The following is a 25,695-nucleotide window of genomic DNA, read 5'->3' on the forward strand; positions in this document are numbered from 1 at the left end:
ATCTATAATAGGAGCATTATTGTTAAATAATTGAAGGAGTAAACAGTGCCAAGAATGTGGTGGTTTTTTTAGTAGCATGTTGACTGATAAAATACATTGTAATTCACAAATTGGTAGGAACAATAACAACTTGTATTAGTGGGGGTCAAAAAAAAGTCTACCCCTGAATTGTATAAACTTGCTAACATTAGTATAATTGTGAGATATTATATGTTTGACAGAAGACAGTAAACTGGATCCAGAATCACATAAATATTATTTTGGGTTGAAGATGATTGACTTCTGGGTTGTAGTTCTATGTAGTCTGGTGGAAATTTACCAGTAAACATCTACCAGATTGCATGTTTCAACCCATCATAATTTGAATATATGTTATTGACATGACTAAAACCAAATTATGGTTTAAATAATATTTAATATGAAGCAGATTTCTAGTTAGAAGATCTCTAGTTAAAAGAGAGATCATGCTACTTGAACATAATGCATGTGTGTAAAAGTCTGTTTTGCTTGGAAGTGTGGCTTAGGTTTTTGTTTAAAAAAATTATATATATTTTTTTTTCCTGTTGACAGTATCAAGTAGCACAGTTGTACTCAGTAGCAGAAGCAAGTAAGAATGAGACAGGAGGTGGCGAAGGAATTGAGGTGCTCAAGAATGAACCATTTGAAGACCACCCACTTTTGGGAGGAAAATATCGGAAGGGACAGTACACTTACAAGATTTACCACCTTGCAAGGTGAGGTACTAAATTATGTTTATAGAAGAGAATGGGGTGCTTTTATGGATTGAGGTTTTTTTTTTTCCATTGACTGTTTTACTGTGGGTTTTCACATGAGCGTGGCTGAAACCAAAATGAACTCTGTGTGACTATATGAAATATAACTCTTGTCAGGATAAAGAGTTTGTGGATATGTGGAAAATGGCTGCACAATTTAGCACTTACTGCATGAAACTACCTGTTCCATCTTTCATAATACTTTAAATAGGCAGCGACATATGTGGGTGTTAGTAAATGCTGTTAAATAACATCACATGGTATTATTCTTTTGTACATTAGAGGACATGTTAGGTCACTAAGATTGGTTTTCCTAGTGTGAGTGGTTTTATGTTTATACTTATTATCTTCAGATGGATTTTGGTTAATGCTCTCACTATGTAGTTACATTAAAAATTGGAATTTTGGCCACAGAATGTGTTTATGGGTTAAATTATTTCTGATAATAATCAGCAATTATTTTCATATATATTTAACTGACTGATCTTTGTAGTGGAGTTCAATGCATTTTCTTGGAGTTTGAGACTGAATATCTATATATAAAATTCTGTAAGGCAGTGGAAATTGTGAATGAACAGAAGGGCTTATGGGGGTGTACAGCCACTCATTTGGAAGCTGATGTTGCCCTAATATCTGGAAAAATAAAACCATTACAGTCAGACTTATGAAACTGCAAAATTATGCTATTTTGGGTAACCATTGTCAAACATTGATGTGTAAAAGTTCGTTTTACTTTGTTGTATAGAAGCATATGGACATAGTAGGCCATGGATGGATGAATGAATATTCTTTCATTTTAGTATTTTATTTGCATTCTGTGATTGTCTATTGTATTTAGATGTGAATTATGTGAGGTTATTGTTTGGCAAGACTGTTGAAAATTACTTCAATGATGCGATGGAAATCGTTATTTCTTGGGCATAAAATTCCTTTATTAATGTAATATGTAGATTCAGTTACAGATACTTTCTATCCAGATGTTTATCTGGTTAGTAATGCAGTTCTTATAAGTTGTTCTGAAATTGTAATGGTATTATTTCCTAAATATTTTAAACCCATAAAAGAAACCTATATACTTAATACTCTATAGTCTAAATATTTTCATTCTGATTCTTGGCCTTGGTTCTATTCCATCAAATTTAGGCTGCACTAAGTAGTGTTTAATAGGTAAGTATCTACTCCTGAGTCTTTCATAAAGTTTTTTAAGCTTCTGTAGCAGAAATGTTGGACTTCAGACATTGATAACAAATAAAGACTGTAGTCATACAGTTGTTCGCCGCGGTGGTCTAGCGGTCAGAACACTAGCCTTGTAAGCCTGGGGTCCCGGGTTCAATTCCCGGTGGTGCTCAAATTTATAACTTGTGTTGGACAAGGCCGTGGTCTAGGCATCACGGAGTTTTCCTCCGGGGGCTTCCCCGGTTTCTCCGTGGCATCCCAACAGTTACTCCACTCACACACAGAAGAAGGCAATGGCAAACCACTTCTGATCATCTCTGCCAAGAATGTATATATGTATGAGCAGGTCCCTGACAACCTGAAGAGGTTGGAAGGATCCTTTTCATAATATATGGACCTGTCGTCAGACAGAACACTACAAATAAATAAAAATAGTCATACAGTTGCTTCACTTCTATGCTTTTATTATCAACATTTAAGAGGTTAAGAGTTGATATTATATTATGTATGTATGCAGCGTAGCAGTTGTTTTAATGTCATAGCTTGTTACTTGACTTTGGGAAGATTTGTGAAAAGAACACAATCTCGTTTAACTAAGATTTGTTTTTTCCTTCTTTTGTGTGATTTATTTACATTTATTTATTTATTAAATGTGGTAGCATATTTTTTTAACAGAATACAAGAAAAAAATTATGCATGTATGGCCAGTAAAATCTTCTTGGGCCATCAGCCGCGTCAGATGGTTAAAAGACGAAACTGACGTTTCAGGGACCATCTCTGTCCCCATCATCAGAGTTCTGCATGTATGGATTATACTTTTTAATAGATTTGTATTGGCACTAAATAATTATCAAGATTCTGCATCTTGTACTGAGATGAATAGTTATGATATGGAAACATTTGGGAAATGTGTGCTTCAGAATGATACTCAAGCTCTTCCACTTTGTTGCTACACATATATTTTTAAATTGTCTGAGCACTGTAAAGAAGGAAATTGTTTTATTTGGAATGATACTAGCTTTTGTTAAACACATACACAGCAGTGCACAGTATTTGGACAAAGTAAACTCCAGTTTCAATCTGTTGGCAGTAATTTTCTTGCATATATTCTAGATTTCAAATTATGTTGGGTTTTGTCCATAGGCTGGGGTATGTGTATATATCTGCAAAGATCAATTTCAGGTGCGGGATTTGTGATGTTTGCTTGTTGAGATGTTTTCTATTGAGGATGCTGTCCTTTATCTAATCTTTTGTTCAGACAGACTCTTAATACTTATTTATCATTGGTATTAGTTCTGCAAGTCAAGTCAGATGATAAGTTATCATTAAATATATAAATTAATCATCTGATCTGTAATCTTAATTGATGGCATCCTGATGTGTGTATTAAGCAACAGGTTATTTAATAGCTTCAACACAACTGAATAAATTGTTTACTTAAATTATGGATTCATATCTGTGTACCTGTTGATGGAAACTTTTCCAAAATATGTACTATGAATGTTTTATTACCATAATTTAAATAAAAATGTGTCGTTGTTGTGTTGATGTCTGAAAGCTGTTGTCACCTGAGGTGTATTTAATAGTTACAGTATTTGGGGATGGGGTCATATACTGGTAATTCTCTGGTAGGGATGACACTAGCCATTACACTAGAGTCCATTAGGGTTTGCCTTGCATGTGGAGGTACCAAGTTTGTATGTTGGTTGGTGCCAGCTGCCCTGACAGATGCTGCGATAATTCTTGCTGTACAAGAACAGCGATTCTCTTTGTTATTTTATCATTCAAGTACTGACTTGGTTTGGTGTCTCACATTAGGGGAAGAACTTTGTTTGAAGGTATGTGAGAATAGGGTGAAGAGGAAAATGAGGAGCTTCATAATTTGTACGCTTCACCATTGTTAGGATGATTAAATCAAGGACAAGTGGCCAGCTGTATGAGCACGGTATTGAATATTTGGGCTCTATTAATAGTGAGGATATTCATGAGTAGCTGAGTGAGTATTAGCTTCTTAAGGAAGTTATGCTCCAAGGAGTTAGTTGGTAATGGTCTAACAGTACTAGGATGCAAGAGATTCCTGTTACATGTTAGTAAACAAGACGATATTACTTTGTGGTAAGGAATTTGCCTTTCATTATAGATGTAGTTCTTGGGTTCTTAGCGTATTTTGGGACCGAAGCCACATTCACCGTTTGTTGACTTCTGCGCTGTAAAGTTATAAATGAAGATAATTTATTGAAACACCATTGCAGTTTATTAAGAAAAGCCTTCTAAGTTAGGTCTCTTATTGCAAACAGGTTCATATTTTGCTCAGTTTTCTTCACATCAGCATTTAGCGAAAAACTTGAAACAGTTTTGCTTCTGTAATCTACCAATATCAGACCTTGTTAAAACCTCAAATCCTACATAGATTTTGTCTTCTTGCAAAACTGGATGTACATCCAGTGTTTATCAGTATAACATGTCTTAATTGATATGACATTCTTAATTCAGGTGGATGTTTGCTTACAGAGATAGTTATTACTAGATACTGAAGACATTAGCAAAATATGGTTTCTGATATCAGGTAACACTTATCCTCATATAAGGTGACACAGTATTATAAAAAGTATGTGGGCTTCACCAAACACATTGGTGTGCAACAAGGTGAAAACCCCTGATGTAATTGGTTCATTTTTTTTCTTCTTCATTCCAACCCTTCACAGGCAACCATATCTATGTGGTTGGTAGAGCATAAAAAAATTAAGAAATATCTGTTTTATGTGTGTACTCTCAGATGTGTTTCTTGTAAACCAGCCTCAGCTGACACTGCTGCTGCACATATGCACAGATGAAATTATGAGCTGTCTCTGTGGTAGAAATGTCATATCTCAAGTGTTGAGTTAGAAGCATCAGTAAATCAGTTACCATTTTTTCACACCTAAAAGAATTGCCCATGTTCCAAATGGTCTGTATGACAGACGTCTATCTAGTTGTTCTAATTACAGTCTGGGAATTGAAGACAAAATTCAGACATTTATTTATTTGCAATCTCTGTTTACCTGTGTACCATATTTTATTTATTTTAAGATGTCATTGATTGTGAGGAGCACCATTGATTCAGTCATGGGTTTTCAGGGGAAAATGTGTATGTTACAGTAGGAATTGTAAATATTGAACATAAAAAACTCGATGATTCTTAGATGCAATCAAATGTAAGACGAGCCCTGATTTAAGAAATTTGAAATATGAAAAAGTGTCTTAAAAATTTTAGGAAATATAGTATTACATTTTTGTTATTTCTAGTACAGTTTGTGAATCTCAGACTAACAGTATAATAAACAGAATGAGCTAATGATGTAGGGCAAAATGCTTTGCTGCTGTCTCCATTGCCACCGTTGAAGTCTACCTGCCCTTTAGAGTAGTTTTTTCAAGAAAGTGGGAAGAAGGATTGTAAACAACAAGCTGGATGACACTTTCATCTTCCAGTGTTCATTTCTTAGCAGATTATCATCATTGTCATCTTCTTCATCATGGGCATCTTGGTGCTGTATTTCTAATCAATATTTCAAGGGTAAGTCACTTGTCACTCCGTCTACAAAACTAATTAAGAGCTTTATATTCTTTTACTGCAAGCAAAGTTTTGGGGTTTAGCTCTTTACTTAGGTTTGCCAACACTGAAAATAGTTGAAATTTTTAGTGGTAACTTTGTTTCCCTGGAGGACATACTTTCATGACATGATCTTGATTAGGTATCATCACCACCACCTACATCATCATCATAATTTAAATGCTTTTAAAAGTTGTTTACTTTAGTTTTTATATTCTAGTGCTTGTCTTTTATAGTCTTTTGCTGCCAGAAAGCAATTTATGAATTCAATTCATTTATTTAAGTTGTTGACAACAGCCATTAAGGCCAATAACAGCCAAGCGCTGAACCAGCTGAGTACAGGATAAAATATAATAAATAATTAAATTCATTTCAATAATAATAAAAGTAAAACATTACAAATACAAAAACAAACAAACAAATGAAATTAAATATATAAATGTACCATAATAATAATAATAATGAGCCGGGATAGCTCAGTCAGTATAGTCACTAGCTATGGGCTGGACGGCCGGGGTTCGATCCCCGATGGGGGGCAGAGGATTTTTCCTCTAGCCTCTGCGTCCAGACCGGCTCTGGTCTTTATTAATTAGATTCTAACTTAAAAGTAAAGAATAAGTATCTATTCCTCCAGAAACAGTTTTGTCTAAGTCAATTTTAAGTGATCATTGCTTAGTTGGCAAATATATGGGAGGTTGTGTTATGTAACCACAGTTTATAGAAACATTCATGAACCTATTCTTGTGTTTGCTACAATGACTTATCATCTATTCATTTGTCTTATGTTTCATTTTATTAATATTCATATTCTTGTTATTGCTATGAATTTACATATACCAAATAAGTCCTGGAGTGTAGAAAGCCAGAAAACATTGGCAATGCAAAAAATTGTGTTGAGAAATACATGTTATTGGTCAGAGTGGCAGCCTTAATGTTTCAAGGACTGTAGCTTACGTAAGTACAGAATTATAATTTAAAGCAGTGGACTGCAGTTGGATTTACATAACACTAAAGTACTATTATAAATGTTGTGATAGCAAGGACATGAACTTATGTAATTTGATTTCGGTTGCTTTTCATCATACAAGCATTAAGACATGCGAAGTAATATTATGATAAGATTATCCTTGAGTGTTCTGGTCTGGCCATAAATAAAGAGTGGCCCATTTTAATATATTTCTATTTAGCCCATTTTACATATTTTATAAATAAAAAGAGATGTCCATATGTCTGTCAGGTTCAATAAATTGTGAACCAATTTGTAAATGTCCATGAAACTGCATAAGAACACCATGCCTCTAGAGGCTGTCCTATATTCTTTAAATTCCTTCCACACAAAATACTGTGTGAATTTCTGAGATGTGAGTGGTACCAGTGCAGAATTTATTTGTTTACTTCAGGTTATGTAATAAAGTTACATATTTATTTATTATAAATTTAAAGATACATTAGCATTTTTGCAAAATATATTTGTTCTGCAAGTAACTTTTTTGTGACGTTTCAGGAAACTGAAAACATAATTAGTGGTTGTTATAAGATTCTTTGTACATTCCTTGCAGCTCAGTTTGAAATTTAGTGAATTTTATGTTGTAACCTGTGCAATGTTAGAACTTGTGATACTTTTCAGAAGGGGTGCTTTTTGTTAATATGTTTGTTTTTACGTACATGTGTGCTTGAGCCTCGCTATTAAAGTTTTAACAAGCTGCTAGATTTAGTAAAATAAATTAAGATAAAGCTGTCCCACTATATGCCATGTAGGTGCTTGGTGGGGAGAGGTGGTATAGCTCCTACTCATTCTTAACCTTGGTTCTAGATATGAGTGCATAGTCAGTCATGCCCTGGCTGCACTTTACTCCCAGAAAAGTACCTGGTACCCATTGTATAGGAGGCTGGCAGGTTTCCAGAGCCATTCTGGCCGCAGAGGCTAGAGGAAAAACCTGCCTCTGTCGGCGATTGAACACCGGTCCAGTCCATACCAGTTGAAAATCTAAATAAAATATTGTGATGTTGGGGACCACATCACATTTGTATAATCTTTAATATCAACATGGGAGCATGATAAACAGTTCTAAATAATTTTAATAGCATTAGTTCTTAGATTATTTTTTTTGTGAATTGAGAAATAACAGTATAGCTGTTGGGTAAAAATATATATGTAATTAATTAACAAGTAATGATTTGTTGAAAGAAAGCATGTGAAATTTGCAATGTGATAGGTTTTTTTACACCTACAAACTTTCACATGAAACAGTTGTTTGCATAGTAAAAATTATAAATATAATGCCAGTGAAAACCTTTCAGTGTTATATTTGGAAGGTTCTACTATTGGAAATAATGTACAAAGATCAGATTTAAATAACTGTCAATTTATACATTCTACTTGAGATGTTTGAATTAAATTAGGTATTATAACATGTTGGAAGTAATGTGAATATGCTATAAGTAGGACAAGAAGTGGGTTTTGCAGAATATTGTGCATTTTTATGCAAGCCGTTGGTTAAATTACTTCAGACTACCGAAGGGGACATACAGTGAGCTCATATTGATTTTAAGTTATCAAAGTACGTAATATTCTTGTTTCACGAAAATAAGGACTAAATGCAGTTATCGAATGTATTTTAAATTTCCTGTGGCATAGTGATTTGTAGGTGACCTATTGCTCTGTCTGGTTTTGGAAAATTATAGTGTTTGACCTGGTTTCTCGTCTGTGCTCTAGTGGTGTTGGTCAGACCTCTAGCCTTCCCAGCTCTGCATTTGATGTTAGGTATTGATTTGTTCTCCCCAAACTCAGACAGAGAGAGAGAGAATGACATTCTCTCTCTCTCTGTTTCCTCGTTTTAGTCACCTGATCTAGTACGGAATAGATACTGAACAATGGATGCATGCAAGCAGGTCAACAACCGGCATAACTTTACATAGTTATTGGAAATTACTGTTTTATTTCTTACAGGCACTTCCCATGTGCCAGAATGTATCAGCTTGGATTGATTGCCAACGTAATGAAAACATTTATTTTCGTGAACTGTAATTGGGAGTGATTTAAGTTAATGTTGCAGAATTGGATTTGACTAATATGTCTCTTATCTAATCAACTTTATGGAGCAAGGACCTTTTTGAGAAGCTGAAGGTTGCTTAGCTGTTGACATTTTCTGCTTTTTGTGGAATGTGGAGGTTTATTATTATATTAATAATGTCCAAGCATTGGACCCACTTAACAAGATCAGTCAGAGGTGGGAAACGAGTTAGAAAACATTTCAGAATGCACAGTTGTTTTTTTCAGAACCTCAGAAAATAGAAGACACTGGTTGTATTTTGCAGAGAAACAAAATCTCAGGTGCTTCCGTACCAAGTTATTTTTCCTGACTCTTTGATCTTAATTTTGATTTTAACTTCATTATTTAAATGTTTCTTAACAAACTTTGTTTGCATGTTAAATAACTATCTATCAACAGATCTTAACATACAAGCTCTTAGCCATGGAAAGTCACAGCTTAAATTGAATATTGACAATAATAAATATCGTATGTGAACTATGCGTTGATGATTTGTCTGTACCGTTTAGGGACCATCTATAAATCTTTTTCCAGAGTAACATTTATTATCCAATGAAGACATGATAAACAATGCAAATGCAAACATATTGTGTTTGACCACATATGGAATAATCACTTAAATTGGTAATGATATGCAGACAGACTACAAGGATGCAATTCTTAAAAGGATTTGCATATATGTTCCCAGAGGAAGAGGGGATATAGGATGACCTAGGAGTAGATGGGAAGACATTAACTTTTGAACCTCAGAACACACAATCAAGGAAAGAAGATGATCGTTATCCTACCTCCAGGATAAGACTCCAGTTTAATTTTTTTAAGAGCAAATTATTTATATACTGATATGTATTGTAATTAATGGAGGTATTAATTAACTATCCCAGCTGACACATCAACTCTTTGTGTTATGTAGTAGAGTCAGCAGCATTCTACCCCTGTCTTTCAGTTTTTTTGTAATACTAAAACCTGCAAAGCAGTATTGAATGTGGGAGGAGACAGAAAGTAGGTCATGACCTAGTTTTGAACTTGTGATACAGGAAACTACGCTGTCTGGATATTGGAAGTTGCTTTACCCAAGTGGGTGTTTTTCAGAATGCTGACATCGTACATGCTTGATTGTTATGTGTATGTTAGATGACTGACCCAGCCATGAATTCAGTTTACCTGGAGTGATGAGTAATTATTGTGACAAGTAAAATAACTTTCCCAGTCTGTATATGTGAATGCATATTATTTTGAGACCAAGCCGACCCAACTGTTGTCATGTATATGTGGTAACGCTCTGGACTTGTATGCTTGGAGTCATGGGATTGAATCCTGGTAAAGTCATAAAGTTCTTTTGTTTAAACCCTATTGCAAGTGACTTTTGTTCAAACATTATAAGTTTGCTCATCTGCCTTGTTGATGTTACCCATTGTAGGAAAGACTACGTTGTCACAATGGTGAAGACCGCAGTCTAAAACAACCTTCTTCAATTGACACTAATGTTGAAATTCTTTTTGTTGACAGTAAAGTTCCATCATTCATAAGGCTACTTGCCCCAAGAGGCTCTCTAGAAGTGCATGAGGAGGCGTGGAATGCATACCCCTATTGTAAAACAGTTATATCGGTGAGTGGTTGTCAATATTGTATGTAGGTGGGAGTTGTCTGCATGCAACAAGGCTGGGAAGATAAGGCGAGGAATGAGTACAGAAACATGGTTTCAAAAATGTCTGCCAGCTATGAAAATATTGATCCATAGAGCTGCCACCATGGTTTTTAAGTCTCTAGAATGCCTTTTAATACACATTTTTTACGTGTTTTGTATAAGAAGGTAGTATATGTAGGATTTGAGGTTTTCATGGTGGTGAGTTTGAAGATTACTGTATTGTGGGTTGTTGCACTGTGTAGTCTGGTAGAAGTTTACCGATGTTTCAGAGGCAGCAAGTACCTCTGAAACGTCTGTAAACTTCTACCAGACTACATGGCGCAACAACCCATAATACAGCAATCTTAAGGTAATTTATGTTGAAATGTACATTTTACATTTTGAAAAAAGGGTCTGCTATCGAAAAGAAATTTTATGAAGTGTTGTATTATTTTGGCCCATATCACCCCAGTATCTGACCTCATTTCATTAATCTCAAATTTAACTTATATTCCTGAAAAAACAGGAAAATAATGGTTGCGTGACATAAAAGGTCTCAATTTCATTAAGATTTATAAATTAGTTTGATATGGTACATTTAACAAATTGCAGAGAGATGTTTTGGTTTCTATTTTGGGACACAGGCCTTCTGCTGTCTGCAAACTTTGTATTAGTTCCACCTCTCCTGGTTGATCACCTGCAGTGATAGTCTGTAGCAAAACCATGGACTGAAGTTTACTTATGTACATTGCAGGTGATTCTGAAAATGTTCCCCATTGTCTTGGTTAAAGTCTCCACACCAACTAAATAAATTTCTTGTTCTCACAATGTTGCTTAATGGATATATGGGACAATTCCAAGATGAATTATTTCTGTGAGTTCTTGTGTGTGTGGATTTTGTTTTTTTACTTTTGCATTGGAGATTTTGGTGTGTTTTTTTCCTGTCATACCTGGACAACCGAAGTTCATCACCGGTTATGTCTTCTCCAAACATGGGTTATTTCCAGATGTTACTGAACTGGCTGAGCAAATTTATTTTCTCATTGTTTTCCGTGCTGCTGAGATTTCGTGGTACCATTGTGGCACAGATTTACTTCGTATACAGATCTTTGTCAAAACTAACCTTATAAATTGTCATTCCTTTTTTTCTGCTGTCTTCTTAGTAATCACATGTTGATGATCAACATTTGACATACTTTCTCCACATTTAAATTAGTTCTTGCCAGATGGCCAGCTCTCTTGTTTTTGGTACTACTTCATCCCTTACAGACATTTGTGTTCATTTCATAGATTTTTTTCCAGGAATTTGCTGCAACATTTTGTAAATGTCAGTGGCAATGCAGCCACTAAACGTATTGAATTTCGTCACATATCAAGATGGCTGTCTTGTTGCACCATGTAGCCTGGTAGAAGTTTACTTACACTTCAGAGGTGCTTGCTACATACATTATATAGGCAAGCACTTCTGAAACACTGATAGACTTCTAAAGCCTGCATGGTGCAACAGCTCAGAAGACAGCCATATGTACACTGAATTTAATGAATGTTTGGCACAAAACTGCTAAACTGTGTAGTCAAGTCTGTTTTTTGGCAAAAGCCAACCCACCAATGTTTCCGACTGTTGCAAAAACATATTGGCGCAGTCATTTATAAGATTTTGTACAGTGCTAACAAGGTCTTAGCATTGTAATCCTAAGATTTAGAGTAGATTACATGTTGAAGCTCGTAAATTATTTTTCTCCATTCGAACAGTAATGAGGCAAGATTTTTAATCTAAGAATGGACAGAGTAAATCAAAAATGAAAAATTTCATTTCAGCACAGTAATGAAACACATTTACAGAAGGAATTCAGTTCCTTTAACTTCTGTTCTTAATAAAAATTACCAAGCACTGCATTTTAAATTGCATATTTTTTTGCACAGAATTGACATCCAAATGTGGCAAAAGTTAAATATGACCATATTTGTGTTTTGTATTTTTTACTTTCAGGACATTTAATTCATAATTAATGAAAACTTTGGGAACTTACAGCGTAGAAATTTGTCTATGCTTTTTCATATTGGAGTTAAATATAAACATGTTTTGTATTGCAGAATCCGTATATGAAGGAGAAATTTGTTTTGGTCATAGAGTCACTCCATGTGGCTGACAATGGACAGCAGGATAATGTGAGTCATATGGTGTAGGGACATTATAATTATTGCTTTTCTGTACAGGTTGTACGGGTACCTGGTGGTGTGGGAAGAGGAATTTTATGTGCTTGGGCACCTGAGTGGCATAATTAGTTATCTGTTGATAAACTGAATATCTAATAATTAATTGTAACTAATATTACCACTGATGTGCCCATATTTTTTTGTAATAATTGTTTGTTATTTGTAAACCATGGACAGATAACTGTTATAGCTGTTCAACACTGTACTTATGTCTCATTGAACCTAGCTTGTGTATAAATGAGGTATAGGTTAAATGATGTGTAAACTGTTTTATAGCTGTAATGAATAAGCTTTGTGTTGTACAATCGTGTGTGATTTCCATGTCAAATGATCATTGCGAAGAGTATTATTTTTATATCCTGCAATAAAAGCTGTGAGTTGACTGCTTTCATTTATCATGTGATAAATGTGATGATAATTTTGAAACATCTACTGCAGTTGAGGTGTATGTTTTGCTTAACTTTATCTGTTCATGGTGGTGATGTTTGTGACACATTACTTGTTGGTATTAGTTTTACCATGTTGTGGTTCTTTTGTGTTTGGCATGCTTTTCTTCGTGGCTGTGTGGTGGTGGGATGACTGCTGTACGTCAACATACAGAATCCCGGTTATATGAAAGAAAATTTCTTCATTATGATAGAATCATTACATTTAGCAGATACAGGAATGCAGCAAAATGTAAGTCACAGACTGTGTTGTTGACAGTCTTCACCTGGTTTCTTGCACGTGCACCTATGTGCTATATTTTGTGTCATATATGTACTATAATTTGATTCACTTTTGCAGCTACAGAAAACAAATTGAATTGCTTTGTAGATTATGAATCAGCTTATGAGCACAGAATGTAATTAATAATATATATAAAGTGGACATCTTATTTCATAGCACATCTTTGCATAAGGTGAATTTCATCTTAACTTAGTAATCTCTTTCTGCCTTTGTAGTTATGTTTTAATCTGTATTAAGCGTTACATTTTCAACATATCACCAAATTTAAATTTGACTAAGTTCAGACTGTTATAGACGGGTCTCAAATAGGCGATTAAATTAGTTCCTTCTCGTAATTTCAAAGATTTTAATGATGCAAGTATTAGATGTTGCTGAAATTGGATTTCTTCTGGAAAGGTGAGGAACACGGTTTTTTGCTTCTTTAAGTAACTTTAGAAATTATACAGAATTAATCATTACACAAGTTGCCATTTATATATCTTGTATGCTGGTGTACAAGATCACATTATAAGCTCAAAAGAAGTCTTCCAAAACTAGGTATAATTTCATATACGAGGTGCGATCGGAAAGTTTCTAGACTGCGCCTATAAAAACCCATACACTTATCTCAGGTATTAAATTCATCCATCACCCTCGAAGTAGTTCCCCTGGGAGTGAACTCGCTGCCAAGCCAGGAAGCATCCCTGGAAATCTTTCTTTGTCAGCCTGTTAAGCACCATCTGCGATTCTGCCTGAATCTCTTCTATCGTCTCAAATCTCCTTCCCTTTAGCTGAATTTTCATCTTTGGGAAGAGGAAGAAGTCACACGGCAAATAAGGAGGGTGCGGGATGACGGCCATAATGTTTGAGGCCAAAAACTTTGAGGGCGGTGTGCGCTGGCGCGTTGTCATGATGCGTCGCATGTGGAGTTCTTCTTTTAGAATCAGCTGACAGGTCCCATAGCCTATCCCAACAATGTCGCACAAGTCGTTGATGGTACGACGTCGATCTTTGTGAATGGCCTGCCGAATCTTCGTAACATTTTCGGGCGTTGTGCTCGAAGATGGTCGTCCAGAACGCTCGTCATCATCGACAGAGGTTCGGCCATTTTTAAAACGTGAATGCCACACAAAAGTTTGTGCACGACCCATTGCGGACTCCCCAAATGCTTGCTTTAGCATTTCATAGGTTTCCGTAGCCGTTTTGGCGAGTCTTTGGCAAAATTTGATTTGTTCATGAAAATCCGCCATTTCGAAATCGCAGGAGGGTCGGTGTAATGCACTACCAAAACGCCCGTAACTAAGAAACAAATGCTAATTCGATGATGCCGGCTGGCACACTGATTCACTATGAATGTAGGCCGCACCCCCTAGCGGCAGAAGCTCGTACTACATCCGGTTCGCCCGTTATTGACACAGTCTGGAATCTTTCCGATCGCACCTCGTATGATACATAAAATGTGAACCTTAAATTGTTAGACTACTGTGCATCATGTAACTCTCACTATAATTGAAAATCATATTTGGTATATATTTATTAACATCAAGATTACAATAAAATAATGTGTGGTGGAAAAACATGACTACACTTACTATAACTGGAAAGTCATGAGGATGAACTAGATGCCACATGCCATTTGCAACAGCTGATATAGTGTGAACGGACACCAGATCCAAGCTACAACCAGACAACTACCATTGTGGGTGTTAATGATAGTATGTGATTAAAGATTTTGCAACTTTTGAAAGAATTTTAGTCAGATTATTTTATAGTTGTCCTCTCGGGGAAAGAAATTTCTCATGAGATTTTCGACCGGTATATGGGACCGGCACCAACCCAGCGTCGTGAGGAATTTGGGGAGCTGCAATGGGTAGCATAATCCGGTCATGGAAATTAACAATGGCTGGGGGTTTGTCGTGCTGACCACACGTCACCCTATATCTGGTTTGGTGATCGTTCACCTCTGCTTAGGCATGTGAATGTGAGGCCAGCAGTCAAGCTAGTCGGCTTTGGCTCTCAGAGGGCTGTTACACCTCGGATTATTACTATCTGGTGAATGTAGCCCTGAACTTAATTGGAATTATTTTATGTGCCATGTCATCTTGTATACCAGTGAATGTAGTAGATGAATTCTTACATCTCTTCCGTGATATATGTAAATGAAATATGCATATGTTTTTCCCACTGACTTTTCTGTAGCTGGTCCGTGTAGACAAACTGTAACTCAGTCTTATATTAACCTCTGTTATACTGGACAAGCCAGTCTGTTAAGGGAAATATCAGTTTTATGAATGAGAAGTAACTTCTGTGTTAAGAGGTGGACTCATGTAACAGAGGGTTGTGTGTCAGGTGAAAGTTTGCCATCCTTATGAGAAAATTGTGCATTTTTAAAATTTAATAAACAATAATAACATGAAAGCCAAAATTGTTGAAATTTTTCTGTTTAAAAGGGTGTTTTGCCCCTCCCTCTCCTGAGTTAACAGTGGTAAGCATCTTATCTGTTGCATTGTAAATGCCTACAGTAGTTTTAATAAGAACAGTGATGTGTTCACTTTTAGTGCAGCTTACTGTACCATGAGAAGAAAGTAGTTGCTTTATAGTCATAACTTATTTATGTTAGTTGCTAGTAGTTTAACACTTGAGTTGCTGCATAATGTTTAAAGAGGATTGGAATTTTGCTTCTAAGATTTGAGGTTCGTGGGTGGTTGTCAGTGTTACTCAAAATTGTTGGTAACTATCTACAAGGCTACATGATGTCATAACCCAGAAGGGCATAATTTGCTTATAATTTTACATGTTTGTAGTGAGTGTGATGTTAAGAGCAGTGGTTATTTTGAAAGGTGGGTGAAGAGCAAAGTAGTAGTTGGTAGATGTTTATGGGTTGTTGTGTATTGTACATTCATAACCTGAATTATGTTAAATACTGTAAATGAATATATTTAATTGGTCTTCTTACAGTGAAAATAAAACAGAAGGTAGTACTGAAGATGGCTGTCTTCTGTTGTGTCATGCAGACTTTTACTGACGTTTTAGAGGTTCTTGTTGCTCCCATTTTCAACGTGACCTGATGATGGAGGCAGCATGTACTTCTCAAGCATTGGTAAACTCCTACCAGATAACGTGACACAGCAGTCCAGAAGACAGCCATCTTCAAGTTATCTTTTCATTTATACTGTCCTCTCTCTTTTTGTATTATTTTTACATGTTCTTTCTACACTGCTACTTTTTCTTACTCTCGGTGTTACTTGAAATAAATATTTCTAAATTCTTGAAGCATGCAATTAGAAAACACAAAGTTTTGATAGGAAATCTCATGGAAAGCAGCTGCTTTGATAATAAGGTATGGATGAGTGTAGATATTGTTAAAAGGTAGGTTATGCAAATTTGGATTTGAAAACGACTATCTTCTGTGGTGTTGCACTGTGTTGTCTTGTAGGAATTTACCGCTCTGATGATGAAAGCAGAAAGCCCCCCCCCCCTCCAAAAAAAACGTAAGTAAATCTCTACCAGACTTCATGGTGTGACACCTCAGAAGACGGCCATCTTCATATTCGCGAGAACCTGAAATTGTAAATTGTGATTTTATTGTTGCTTTGATTATGCTGTTGTAACTGCCTTCAGGTACATGAGCTACCACCAGAAAAGCTGAGAAATCGAGATGTGGTCCACATAGATATTGCTAATGATTCTGTAACTGCAGCTGATTATAAACCTGATGAAGACCCAACAAAGTTCAAAAGTGAGAAGACAGGACGAGGACCTCTTAGAGGACAGTGGATGGATAAGGTACAAACAATTTTTATTAATCACTTAGTCGTGTATTTTTTAACTTCAGCAACACTCATTATACCATTTAAAAGGTCATCTGGAGTGGTGTATCAACAATTGAATTCTCTGCAGCTACTAGCATGCAGCCTAACCACATAATACCCATTATCTTGACTTCTTCTGCTGTGTGTCATTGTATGATGTTTTCCAAAAAGGTTGTGCTTTTGACATAATGAAATTAATTTTATTGCTGATTCAATAGCAGTACTTCTGTGATGTTTAATTTTAATGTGTTGTTTCAGGTGAAACCAGTCATGACATGCTACAAATTAGTAACTGTTGAATTCAAGTGGTTTGGTCTCCAGACAAAGATAGAACATTTCATCCAAAAATCAGAGCGACGCCTCTTCACAAATTTTCATAGGTATTTTATGGGTGCATTATTTCTTTGAAAGTTGAATTGTGGTTTTTTTATCAGATGAATTAACATTTTAATGTAGCATTAATGTACCAGTCTGACATCCTTGTGGCATCTGATTCTAACCTCAATGAGGATCTGGTACATTGGCTTCTCTTATCCCCTGCAGTTTTCCAATTATTATTCATATTGTCTTGCAAAATAGGTTTTGATATTGTGTAAACTTAGCTGTTTACTCTGAAGCTCATTAAATTATAATTAGGAGTGGTCTCTAATGTTAAATGTAATTCACTTGTACAGGTAGCCCTCGATTTGCGCCGATTTTGAAACCAGAAAGTCAAAAAGTGAAGAAGAAAAACTATTATTTATAACGTTTTACAATGTTTCTCGTACTGATTTTTATACTAAATCGTAATTCTTACATCACTGATTTTGAATAAAAATTATAAATACAGTCATCTCTGCAATTACGTATGTTTCATTAATGCGAATTTGCTCCAATGAGATTGATGAATCGGCAAAAGCTGTTTGTGAATGCAAACTTTTGCATATGCGAGTTTGCTCTTATGCAGTTTCATTCCTGGCGCTTTAAACTTTCAAAAGACTAATTTAATCTCTGCGGAGGTACCGGGGTTATTTTTACTATGCAATTTTCTATAGGTCAGCGTCTTAAATGAATGCAAATATCGCATAACAGCAGAGATGACTGTACACATCAATTGCTGTCAATCGCGGGGACCAACGAATTGCCAATTGTAAGTGTATAAAATATATTTTTTAAATTCCCTTTATTTTATTTACATTATTTCAGAGCTTTAAATGTAATGCCATTATATTACTCGTCAATGTTTGGGTGCTGGGAACGCATGTCATTGACTTCCCATTAATTTACATTATAAAAGAGTTTCAATTTACGCTGATTCCGTTTACGCCAGTTCGTCCAGGAACCCATCCCCAGCGTAATTCCAGGACTACCTGTAATCTTTATTTTCTAAATTTCTGTTAACAGCAGATGAAAATCAGCCAAGTTCTCTTTACATATTACTCTGAAAGCATTACTTTGTTGCTAGTCAATAAGTGGCATTTCAGCTTCAGGGCAGAATTTGTGTGATCATTTCCTCCATTGTCCAGTGAGTTGCAAATTGAAGTGGAGCTTTTCGGAAGAAGGTTGAATGACATTGAAATGGGACACTTCACTGTCCCTTACTCCCTTATAAGGCCCTAAATTAATAAAATATTTGTTGTGGGTTTTGCAGGCAGGTGTTCTGCTGGATAGACCGCTGGCACGGTCTCACCATGGAGGATATTCGAGCCATTGAGGAGAAAACAAAAGAAGAATTGGATAAGGTGGGCAGACTTTAATTGATTGTCTATTAAATAGAGTTCTTACTGATGAGAGCTGCTAACTCCATTTTCTTGGCTGCCATATCATGATTTGTTGCCCTCGGTGGACTAGTGGTTAGCGTGCTCGCCACTGGACCCAGGGTTTGCAGGTTCAATCCCGGCCGAGGTCGATGTATTTTTTAAGAGTGATAAAAATCCGTAGCACAACTTCCTTCGGAGGGAAGTAAAGCCGGCAGTCCCATGTCGTAGATTTATGGCACCTTGCGAACATGATGCAGAGTGCAGCAGAGGAAACGCGTGTTTTTCAAATAACAATAACTCAGTTGATTTTCAAGTTAAAAATTTTTTAATTACACAAAAAGAAAGGTTTTTAAATGCAGTTCTTGTTGAACTTTTTGAATTACTTCCGAAAAATAACGTCCATCAAGTGACGCCCTTCCTTCTGTGCGCACTCTTGCAGCCTCTCCTCGAAATTCTGCATTGCTCTTCCCAACATTTCTTCCCCCACAGTAACGATTTCCTGGCAAATGGAATCTTTCAGTTCCTGGATGTTGCGTCGTTTGTTTCTGTAAACCTTTGATTTGAGGTAACCCCACAAAAAATAGTCACATATGGAGAGATCAGGGGAGCGAGGCGGCCAAGGGATATCACCGAAACGGGAGACGACGTGTTGGGGAAACATGCCACGAACCACCTGCATCGATGCTCTCGCCATGTGTGCTGTGGCACCATCCTGTTGGAACCACATTTGCCGCATATTGACCCTTTGTCTGCGCAGTTCTGGAAGCAGGAAATTGTTAAGCATTTCGACATAGCGTGCCAAAGTCACTGTAACTGAGGTATCCCCCTCTTCAAAAAAATGAGGGCCAACCATCCCAAATTTGGCAACTCCGCACCACACTGTTACTTTTGTTCTGTGGAGAGGTCTTTGGTGTAGCTGCCGTGGGTTCTCCGCCGCCCAGTACCTACAGCTTTGTTTGTTCACAGCCCCATCTAACTGGAAATGTGCTTTGTCACTCATCATTATTATCGTATCTTCATTAAGAATGCCAAACATTGTTTCAGAAAATTCTCTTCGTTACACAAAATCTCCTTGGAGCAGCTTTTGTACTATCATTATCTTGTACCGATGAAATTTTAAGTGTTTGTGTAGGATGCGACGTACAGACCGATCTGACATCCGCAAAGCTAAAGCTTGGCACTGAGCAGAACGCCTCGGGCTTCTGAGAACTGCCAATCTCACTCTCTCAACATTTTCAGGTGTACGCACAGATGCGGGAAGGCCAGATGGTTTCCTCTTCATCACAGACCCTGTTTTCCTAAATGCATCAACCCACCTGAGTATTGTGTTATGATCGGGGATGTTTACGGAAAAGGCGCTGAACGGCAATTACGGATTCACCACTTTTGATACAATTTTCAACGACAAACACCCGATGTTCGCGGGTCCACGGTGCCATGGCTACTGAAACTGCATCATCTAAGGTGTCTACTAGCAAGGGGCGGAAATCCCCCACCCTCCTCCTTGCCGAGTACTAGCCATTCGAAAAACATGCGTTTCTTCTGCCGCACCCTTTACAAGATGTTTCGTAAGCGAAATTCAGCAGCCATTTCTCACCCAAGTCTCTCCTGATTCACTGCTTGATGGCTCTGGCAGTCCAATCAGGAGTGAGTATAAATTGTGCAGAGTCAGTGGGCTAATCACTCACTTCTCTTAAATGCACACTTTAAAAAAAAGACTATGAAACCTCCGAAAGGAGGCCCTAAGTTGCACTGAGGAGTTACAGGAACTATCTGTCTATCTGTGTATCATGATTTAATGATAAAGATACTGAAAACAAAGTCACTGGATTCAGCCAGATCTATGACTAAACACACAACAAAGTAGGAAGGAAACAAACTAAACTTTATGAAACAATGGCTGTCTCATTGTGTCTTCGATAAGAGAAGACCTGAAAAGAGGATTAAAAAATGGTACAAATGGAATTTCTAAGAGCCAAAGATAAGGGAAGATGATGTTAGGACCTAACTCAAGTTGAAATTATTGTTCATAACTACTAGTAGTTTTAAGAATATCACCTTGCAAAGAACGCATGTGGAAACTCTGTGTACTCCAGTATGGATTGCACTTTCGAGTCTTGCTGTTTCTGCAGACGTATTTGATTTTATGTGGTGCAGTGTTCACTCCTATTTTGGGTTGTGACTGTTCCCGATTTGTCCTTGTTGCTTATGAAGCTAACTACGTGTGCCTAATGCCAAAGTTTAGGATTACCTCCATTCTCCTATGTATCCCTACTACCTTTTATACATTTGGTTCCACCAGCATTCAACAGATTCTGTTTTATGTTCTTATATTTTCTTTCAAAGAGGATGTTACTTTTTAGGAGGTGGTGTGTTGGATATGATATTAAAAATGTTATCACTAACTAACAAACTAACAACTCTGTGGAGCAGAGTTGTCTGTGAGAAACTAATAGTTGTTTAAATAGTCATTACCTGGAACTCATAGGTCCCTTAGCATATTCATAAATCTTCTCCCTAGTTGAATCTTCTATCCAGAGCGAAATTCAACTCACACCTAACCTAATTTTAAGATGCATTACACTTCACTTTATGTGTAGGTCTTCCAAGTGGTCTCTTCTCTTCAGATTTTTCTGTCCAAACTATCATTTACGAGAAAAATATGTTGAAATCGATATGAAACTTCAGTCTGATGAATATATCTCTTACTAGTTCAGTTATGAATTCAAAATCCCTGTTGTGTTACAAGACATGCATGTGTGTTCTTTGTTGAGTGTAGTAACAAGCATTGATTAATGTTACAGCAACGCATGATTGGCGAGGTCCGGGGCATGAAGGCTGAAACGGAATGAAGAGGATGCTCACACTGCCCCTTCTTCCAACTTGCCCGTTGCTTGCATCACATGCCATATTTCAAACTGTGGCATTTGCTGTTAGCCAGTACAATAAATGATTTAGTTTAAAACACAAAATACTTTTATGTCCGCTACATTAGAAGCATCCCCTTTTTAATTGCTTAAAACAATTTAATTACAGTTCGATTACTTTCCAAACCTCTGTTGGGTTTTGTTTAGCAAGGAAGGAAGGTAATTCCTGTCAGTGAATTGAGACGAAGCAGGGCATGCATGCTCACTGGGAGAAGAGCAATTTTTTCTTGTATGTTTCTACGCTTTTGACTGGGTTTTTGTGTGTTTGGTTATGAAAGTGAAAAAGGTTTCCTACGTTTTTTGTCACTTCCCTGTCCTCAAGGCAGAAATAGACATAGGCATTAAATGTCTGGACAAGAGGTGATCCCAACTGCCCATTTTCAAAATTCTTATGTACTTACACAATTTGTATTTTGGTAGTGGGCAGAGAGTACTATTAACATTGTGCTGAAAAAAAATTCTCATGTTTTGTGGTTTCATGAAAGTTGATATATTCATGAATTTGTAATTTCGTACTTTGATTTCTTTAGAATAAATTTATACACATAATTATATATATATATATTTATATATTGTTATTGAGTATAATTGTTGCACTTTTTTAATCTCTCATGCATCCATGATCTTGTAGCAATAACTGAAAACCCATTTTGGAGAGAGGAGTTTTAATTAGACTGCATTTGAGAGATACAGTTACACAGAAGAATTATGACATCACTGTCCTTTGTTGTTCATGTTTAAAGTAACATTGTTTGTATTTTATAAGTATTGCCTACATTTGTTATTATATTGGCCTGATTTTAGAAGAGAATATGCTTGCCATTTCAACGCAAGCTTCAAGAATTAAGTGTTATGAACAGAACACTTTTTGCTGTATCACGTCAATATTAGGCAGTCTTTGTTATGTAAGATTTGAGGTTTTCACAGCGGTGAGTATGAAGATTTCTGTCTTCTGGGTTGTTGCGCTGTGTAGTATGGTTGATGTTTACCAACATTTCTGAGGTCATACTGCCTTCGTCATCAGGGCGATGAATGTGCCAATTGGGTGGGTGGGGCTGGGTTTATAGGAGCCGGACCGTGAATGGAGTGGCCTGCCCCCAGCCAATGGGAGCAGGTGTCAAATCAGGCGTGGGTGTGGACCAATAGGAGCGAGTGTGAGAGAGGGGGAGAGAAAGGAAAGAGAGAGGAGGGGGTTGAAGGACAGCCCCGGGAAGTGCGTTCGGTCGGACATCAGGAGTTGGGTGGTTTGTGATCGGCCACTAACCTGGCTTTTTTCAGGGCCCCAATTACAATCCACCCGATGTCCCATCGGACGCACTTCCCGAGGCCCTCACAAAGGCTGTCTTCAACCCCTCTCTCTCTTTCCTTTCTCTCACACTCACCCATGCACTCCTATTGGTCCACACCCACGCCTGATTTGACATCTGCTCCCATTGGCTGGGGACAGGCTACTCCATTCACGGTCCAGCTCCTATAAACCCAGCCCCACCCACCAAATTGGCACATTGATCGCCCTGAAGATGGAGGCAGTATGACATCAGAAACGTTGGTAAACATCGACCATACTACACAGTGCAACAATCCAGAAGATGGAAATCTTCAGTCTTTGTTTTGTTGTCATTTAACAATCACTGTTATTATTGTCTCAGTTCCTTGTCTTGGTTATTGTCATCCAGAGAGTTATCAGAAAGAAACATTTTACTGATGAGACATCAGTTCTCCCGTACAAGAGAGGAAACAATTTTTTGAAATAGTTTGGTGTGAAACCTGTGGGGCATAACTTCCTTATTTTGTGCCCTACTTATCCATTGCTGTTGATCAATTTTATTTATTGCTTCTGTCTACTTCTGCCTTTCAGTAAATTTCTTTTCTTAAAAACTTATTTTTATTAATTAATTAATTTGATAGACAATATTGTAGGCGATGATGATTATTTGTACAATAAGACAATTATTGGGCGTACAATCTAGGTTTTGAATCCCTTTATGTAAGTATTGATTTTAAATGTTATACTTTTTTCTTTTGATTTTATTTATCTCATTCTTCATGTACAGATGAATTATCACTGATCTCTGAATGGAAAACACGAGTATACTGATTCTCCTACTGTGGTTCATAAACCCATTACAGTGAATTAGCAAATACAATTAGTAAAAGCATAAAATAGAATCATATGTCTTCAATATTAATGTGGATACCAAGTGTCATAAATTTGTTTTTGAGTTCTGTGCAGTTTGCATGCACTTAAAACTAAAAAGAAGATATGAATGAAATAAAAGTTGGCTGAACTTTATAAAATATTGACAGTTAGCACAATTCCTTCTTTTAAACTAAGAATATATGAAATGATATGAAGGAAGAAGTTAATTGTGTAAGATAGATGACTGTCACTTGTTTTATAAAATAATAATGAGATAAGAATGTGCAGAATAATATTGTATAATAATTTCTTCTATTGGTGTTTTAGAAGTGTTGGTGTAAAACATGTGCTATAGGCTCAAGAATAACTAATATTTAATTTTTACTGCAAAATTGAAAGAAAAAAGTACACTTGCGTAGTTAGAAGTGTGCAGAAGGTGTGTGAGTTTAAAATCCTGTGATGTATTCTTCTCTCGGCCTAGTTGGGGTATTGATTGGTAGTCATGGAAACGTTGGAAACCGTCTAGTAATATCATTCCACAAATATTTACATCAGTGCTTCATTTAGCAGTACTGTTCTTAAGTGACAATATGACAACAATTTTGTGTAAAGAATCCCATAATACAGGTAAATTAAATTTAAAATTCTTGTACTTTTGATGTCTGTCAACCTGAAAACTATGTATTAGCCACAAGGAAAAATGGATAACTCAGAATTGTACATCATCATATTATGATTAAATATGCTCTGAAATTAAATTAGAACAGTTTAAGAATGAGAGCCTATAAATGAAGAAATCCAGGTAAAGAATGCGAAGTTTTCATTCTTATCTAAAATCTGTCGCTTGGATGAAAATTTCACTTTCTATTTTACATGTGTTTGTGATACGACTTTACTGTTTTGTGGCTGTTTTTGGTTGATGTAAATAAAATAGAAAATTTAAATTGTCTCATAGTTACAGCTATGTTTTGCTGAGAATTACAAAGTGCTGTGGTGTCATCAGTCAGCTCAAAGACACAGTAATTTCATGTACCATTATTTCTTTGAAACCTGTATCTTGTATTTCGTCACAACTGTTATGGGTTCTGTCCATGGATGGATATTTTTCACAATCCTTTGTATCATCGGTATAAGTTAACAAATGAAGCAAAGTTTACCATTCCATAAAGGTGAAATTTATTTATGCCAGCAGTTTATGCAACTCAGTATTGAAGTTTGGGAACCTCAACCAACTTTGCATTGATCTAGTCAATGTGTCAAAAGATAGCATTTCAGCAGATACAATAATACAATAAATGAACCTTAAAATATGAAATGTGTGTAGTTTAATTAATTGGTGTAATGATGTTCACATGTATATAAATTAGAATATAATTAAATAGTGATGTACAGCACAAGAAAAAAATCACTAAATGTCTCTTGTGGGTTGGTAGTTACATGATGTGTCAAGCAAATAAAACAGTGATTTAATAATAATTATTGATATGTATGAAGGGGAAATGATACTTGCATCAGCATTATAAATTATTATTATTATTACTTGCTGTTATAATTATTATTATTATTAAGGTGAATAGAATTTCTGTGCTAGCAAATTCGGAGATTATAAGAATGATGTTTAATAGTTGTATATCTCTGTTCAAACAACAAACCTTTTTATATCAATTTCCCACCACTCTGAAATGTGAAACATGGTTAGCAGTAGTTACATCAGTCCAGTGTTTAGTTACTGAATGTGTACCAAGTTCTTTTGAGAATGATGTGTTTTGTGCAAGCTTCGGATAAGGAAATGTATGTGTCCTAAGTTTTGCTGCCATCTCGGTGCATTCTGAAGGAAATTACAGCGAAACCTTAATTTAGGTTTCTTGTTCTAAGGTATTAATCCCATAGATGATAGACTTCCGTATAACCAATACAGTGATCTATTGTTCATT

The 25,695-nt window shown here is 36.2% G+C and overlaps 1 protein-coding gene across 4 annotated transcripts in view; it reads left to right on the forward strand.

The window, feature by feature from the left end:
- Positions 1-25,383, forward strand: part of vib (phosphatidylinositol transfer protein vib) — a 29,156-nt gene extending 3,773 nt beyond the window's left edge. For 2 of the 4 annotated variants that reach the window (XM_022062922.2, XM_087345649.1), the window contains 8 exons: positions 571-734; positions 10,101-10,200; positions 12,313-12,387; positions 13,036-13,113; positions 16,765-16,929; positions 17,214-17,335; positions 18,586-18,676; positions 21,499-25,383. In XM_022062922.2, coding sequence (XP_021918614.1) covers positions 571-734; positions 10,101-10,200; positions 12,313-12,387; positions 13,036-13,113; positions 16,765-16,929; positions 17,214-17,335; positions 18,586-18,676; positions 21,499-21,546 — 843 coding nt within the window. In that variant the 3' untranslated portion in view covers positions 21,547-25,383. The remainder of the gene's footprint in view (positions 1-570; positions 735-10,100; positions 10,201-12,312; positions 12,388-13,035; positions 13,114-16,764; positions 16,930-17,213; positions 17,336-18,585; positions 18,677-21,498) is intronic. The other 2 variants (XM_087345650.1, XM_022062923.2) reach the window with 2 other exon arrangements.
- Positions 25,384-25,695: the final 312 nt, after the last annotated feature.

This window comes from Zootermopsis nevadensis, unplaced genomic scaffold (assembly GCF_977971745.1).
Source record: "Zootermopsis nevadensis isolate Lab colony 2312 unplaced genomic scaffold, Znev_1.0 Znev_ptg000009l, whole genome shotgun sequence".
Lineage (NCBI taxonomy): Eukaryota > Metazoa > Arthropoda > Insecta > Blattodea > Termopsidae > Zootermopsis > Zootermopsis nevadensis.